At 40.9% G+C, this 5,245-nt stretch overlaps 1 protein-coding gene across 1 annotated transcript in view; it reads left to right on the top strand.

Moving 5' to 3' along the window:
* The window catches only part of CFAP95 (cilia and flagella associated protein 95), a 126,311-nt gene extending 124,602 nt beyond the window's left edge, over positions 1-1,709 (top strand). The window contains exon 6 of the mRNA XM_019661080.1: positions 1,585-1,709. Coding sequence (XP_019516625.1) covers positions 1,585-1,605 — 21 coding nt within the window. The 3' untranslated portion in view covers positions 1,606-1,709. The remainder of the gene's footprint in view (positions 1-1,584) is intronic.
* Positions 1,710-5,245: the final 3,536 nt, after the last annotated feature.

Here is a 5,245-nt window from a genome sequence, read left to right as displayed (position 1 = left end):
CCCCAGACACAGTCTCTGAGTCTATTTTCTTTCCTTAGGAGCAGCATGAGGGAAATCATTCTCTTCTCTTCAACTGAATTTCCATTTCACTTACTCTGGACACTAGACTGAGAGAGCTCCCAAGTGTGCAGCTGTAGTGGACCCCGCCCCAGGCATTTAGGGACTCATATTGCTTTGTCAGAAAAGTCACGACGTATTTTTTTCTATGTTTTTCATTGCAAAAATGCATCATGACTTTTCCGACAACCCAGTACTTCCTGGAAGAGATCAGCCCCCAGGAAGAAGTAGGAGGAAGATAAAAGTGGCCTTTCAGATATAGATCTATCTTCCAGTTAAATGACCAGAAAAAAAAACAACAAAAAACACTTAGTAATTTACCGCCTGAGCTTGATATAAATCAAGTCTCAGAAGAATCTCAGGCTTATGTAAGAGAGGAAAAAGTTTTCCTTGACCCTCTTAGGGTCCTGGGCTGGGTCCAAAAATTAAACTGAGAAAGTTTAACAGGATAAAAGAACACACATTTATTTAATATAAGTTTTAAGAGACACAGGAGCCTTCCTAAGAAAAGGAGGCTTCAAAGAAGTGATGAAACCTGAGTGTTTTTATGCTAGGATAGATGAAGGGTGGACAGTCGTGGAGAAATATGATAGGACAAAGGATATAAGGCAAGTGTAGTAAACTGGGGTAAATTTAGTAAGTCCTGTTAGTTCACGTTGCTCTCTGTGTCCCTATGTCTTGGAGATAAGGTGTATAAGGAGGCACCTCTCACATGACGGTCTTATAACCTGTTTCAGGGGAGAAAAACTGGGGAAGATCAGAGAGACCTTCTTGCTTCTGCCATTTTCTCAACATTCTTCAGATTAAAATAATGTACTCTGGTACCATGTTTTGGGGTAACACATTTTGAATGCTGTCGCTTACTATGAACTGCATTGTTTAACACTGGAGTGCATTTCCTGAGGGCGCCTCCCCTCCAATCCTTCTTTAGACAATTCTTATCCTCCTAATGCCTCTTTTACATACAGAGCTGCCTGTTAACTCAACTGATTTCATCCATGGATGAAGTGATACGATGTTGAAGGGGATCAAGATATGCCACCTTAAAATATGCCACTTAGGCATATGAATTATTTGTAGCTGAAGGCATTTGAGTTCCTGAAATCTCTTATCTGCCTAAAAACAGTGCCTCCCAGAATAACTCAATTGTCATAAGTCTCATTTCTGGAGCAAAGAGCTGAGCCCTTCTGGGAGATGAGACGTCAACTCCACACCCAGACAGGCATTGTCGAAAACTAGACTCTTCCATCTAGTCTGCTAAGAGCCCATTTATCTTTCCAAAAAATCATTTGTGTTTCCGTAAGTGTCCTTTCTTCTCACCTTTTAAGAAGTCATTTGTTCTCCCCAAAATGCCCCTCTGCCCCCCCCTCCTTTTCCTCTATCAGGATGGTGTATAAGCTCTCACATTTCACCACTCCTTTGGGTACCACTTCCCTCTGTGATGTCCCTGTGTACGTAAAATTAAAAATTAATAAATGTTTATGCCTTTTCTCCTTTTAACTTGTCTTTTGTCCATTTGATTGACAGGCCTCCAGTCACTGCACCTAAGAAGGTAGAGGGAAAGTTTTTCTTCTCTTATAACATCTAGGATATGCTTCAAAATGATGTGGAAGAGGAGAGTGGACAGATAAGAAGTGGCTATGGATTGAAGGTTGGTAGGGTTGGTGATATCTCCTTTAATAGTCTCCATACTAAAATGTGTTTGTTGGTTTTTTGAGTAATTGACTTGTTGTTGCCAAGAATTTGCTAATTTGGTTTCCTATCTTTGATTATGATTTTTATCATTAGGAAAACAACAAGGATGAATTTATGGCTGCAAATTCACACATCAGATTTTTGGAAGAGATATTTGGTTGTCTACATGGGTAAAGTCAGTGACCACCCACATGTAAACTGATAACTATTGCATAGTGAAGGCCTACAATGTGCTAGGTACCTCGTGCGATACTTCATAAACACTATTTTGAATCTTCACTAAAACCCTGCCCAGTAGGTGTTATTATGTCCATTTTATAAGTGTGGAAATTGAGACTCTGATAATTAAGTTGGCCAAAGTCACCCAGCTAATAAATGACAGAGCTGGGGTTCAAATCCTGGTGTGTCTCTCTCAACTCTGTCCTCTTTCACTCATACATTTAACAAATGTTTCCTGAGTGCTTGTCATGGACCAGGCATAGTTCAGAGCCATGAACTTGGAAAATGCCATCTCTGCCAAAATCAGCAGAACCTACAATCTCCTTCTTCTATCCTGAACCACTTCCAACCCATGGATTTCACTCCTGGGCAGGAAAGCAATACCTGACACTAATGTTCTCTTGACTACATGGAAAGCCCAGGTACAGCAAAGTTATTGCCAGGAAAAATTGTCTAAGTCTTGGACATATGCAAACAACATGACTGAATGCCTGTTCAGTGGAGTGCTGGACATTGTCTAGTGGATGCTTTGGGGATTCGCTGATTCCATAGAGGTGGTATGTTTGGTTGTCTATCTATTGATGGATATTGTGCCACTTTATAGGGATAAAAGTTTGTTGTAGAAAACCGGTAACAATGTAAATGATTCTGGCCCATAGCAAGGATGTAAACAACAGATTTCTGCCGTGCAGAAGGAACCATCCCAAACATTACATTTTATCACCTGATGTTATAGTACCTAGATTTTCTTCTGTTAGCAAATTCATATCAGTATTACTAACTGCTAGTGACTGGCTGGTTTGGAGCAGTCAGAAACCTGATCATGTAGGTCTTGCAGGCTGTGGGGAGGTACCAGGACTTTACTGAAAGTGTGATGGGAAACTGAGGAATGGCATGATGTGAGTTATCCTCTATAAGGAGCACTCAGGTTGCAGGGCGATCTGAGTCCGATAGACATGGGCCTTTGGGAGAGCCATTCCATCTCTCTCTGCCACAGGTCCCTCATACGTAAAGTGAGGGAAATGATAACTGCAGTGCAAGATAGTTGTGAAGATTATGTGAGGATGGAGACATGCCTGACGTAAAGCATCAGTAAATCATCGCTCACTTAGATGGGTGTGATGTCAACCAGGCTGGGCTGACTCAGCCACCAGAAGAATCCAACGGGCATCTTCTGAGTGATCCTTACTTCATCTCCAGCGGGGAGAGAGGTCATGGAGGTACAGTTAAGCTAGGTAGGGGATGGGGCGGGGTGCGAATAAGAATTTAAACACATATTTTATGAGCCCTGGCAAGTTTGCAAGTCTAGATTGAATAAGGAACAGTTGAACAGCGTTGTTATTTTGCTTTGTCTTAGTAGGCAATTGTGAAATATTACTTCTTATTCTTGTAAAAGCCAGAAAAAAAGAAGCAAGAAAATGTTCTATCTTGCAGATAAGTTTGGGTTGAAGAAATTATCTCATGCATAGATTTCTTGATCTTCCTTTCTGAAGGTGCCTGAGTAATACTTTCTAATCCTCTTGCTTGGGAAAGTTCTTTGGGCCTAATTATATGAAAGGAAAACCTGGCCTAGAAAAACTCTAAAAAGAGAGAAGAAAAGAGAACCTTTGGTTCTCCTGAATGTCTGAGGGTTCTCCTTGCCCTTTAATTGGTGGGATGTCAGGTGGAGAACCTGGTGTAGCAACAATCCCATGAGGATGATATTGTCTCCCCCATTATACAGATGTTGAAACGGGGGCCTAGAGAGCTTAAATAATTATGCATAGCTGGTAAGTAGTGCAGCTAGTGAAAGCAAGTCCTACCTGATTCCAGAGCCCACACTCAGAGCTCACGGTAGGTAGTTTGACCTACACCAAGTAACTATTTTTGAATTCAAAGTATTTGAATTTTGATTATTTTTGAATTAAACAAAGATTACACTGTTATATTGCCTGCCCTCATAAATTACTTTCTTGTTTAGGTAGTAAAGAACACAGAGAATTAAGATATTTTAGATTTGGGATCTATAATCTTGTTCTTTCAGGGAATAAATACAGCTGGCACATTTTTTAAAAATCAGATTCTTTTAATTTCTTATTAAAACTACAACATGTTATTAAAGTTGTGCAAGAGAATGGGTTTGCTTTGTGTAGAATACATTCATTAGGATGGTTAAAGCAAATATATTTCAGATTTACTTTCGTTGGTTAAGAAAAGCGTCCAATGTTAGATGGTAGAGAAGCTGCATGTGGCCAGGGAGTGTCTTCTGTCTGGGACAGTGCCAGAAACCAGCAGGTAATAAGGCACATCTTGGCTGTCTGCCCTGTATTAGCTCAGGTCAAGTTTATATCATCATCTGATGGTCATTCCCCTGCCATGTGATCATTTCTGCGATCTCAGTAAAGCCTGTCTTCTTACCACTGAATTGACATAGCGGGACATGAGGCATTCAGACTGAGTAAGGAGAGAGAGAGAAAGGAAGAGAGAGGGAGAGACTATTTTGGAGGCAAGGGTAACATGCATATTTCATTTTTGGAGACAATGCGTTAATTCATCATCACATAAATTCTGGTCTGTGGCAGCCCTTTGTGATATTTAGCCCATGAGTAAGAGTTTCTGCTTTCATTTGTTCCAATTCTAGCCATTTTTGTAAATGACTAAAGCAATTGGCTCCTTGGTTTATTTCTCCTCCGAGATGTGTGTAAGAAGGTAGAGTGGAACAGCTAGTTTTGAGACTAGAAAGGGGATCTTAGACTCTCCTCCTTACACCTTAAAGGAGGCATTTAAAAATAGCCTTTTTCTCTGGTCACTTCTTGCATATTTGCTGACGGAAGAGAGGCATTAACGGTGTTGGGGGGTGGTGGGTGAGACAGTGAGCTGCCAAGGCCACATTCCCCCCAAAGCCATATCCTCACACCTCAGACTTGCTCCTCAGCACTGGGTCTTACTCATCAGGACTCACTGATCATACGTGAATGAAATCCACAAAAACTAGCTTAAGCAAAATGATAATTTATTTAAAGGGCAAGGAGGTGGTTTAGAATACTCCAGGTCAGGGATGTAGCTCAGCCAGGAGCACATGGGAACCAGGGCCTGAAAGAGAGCAAAGAGTGTATCTCTTTGTATCTGCTTCATTCTTCTCTTTCAGAAAGACAGCCTAGCTCTGCTTTTCTCATTCACCTGTTAGAAAAAAACTAGTCTTCCAACAGCTTTTGAGTTTAAATATTACAGTGTGACTCTATAGAAATATTTTTCTTTCTGCCTCTCTCTGTTCTCTCTCTCTCTCTGTCTCTCT

This window comes from Hipposideros armiger, unplaced genomic scaffold (assembly GCF_001890085.2).
Source record: "Hipposideros armiger isolate ML-2016 unplaced genomic scaffold, ASM189008v1 scaffold_335, whole genome shotgun sequence".
NCBI classification, from domain to species: Eukaryota; Metazoa; Chordata; class Mammalia; order Chiroptera; family Hipposideridae; genus Hipposideros; species Hipposideros armiger.
The sequence above is the reverse complement of the archived record's forward strand: the minus strand, read 5'-3'. Positions and strand labels throughout refer to the sequence as shown.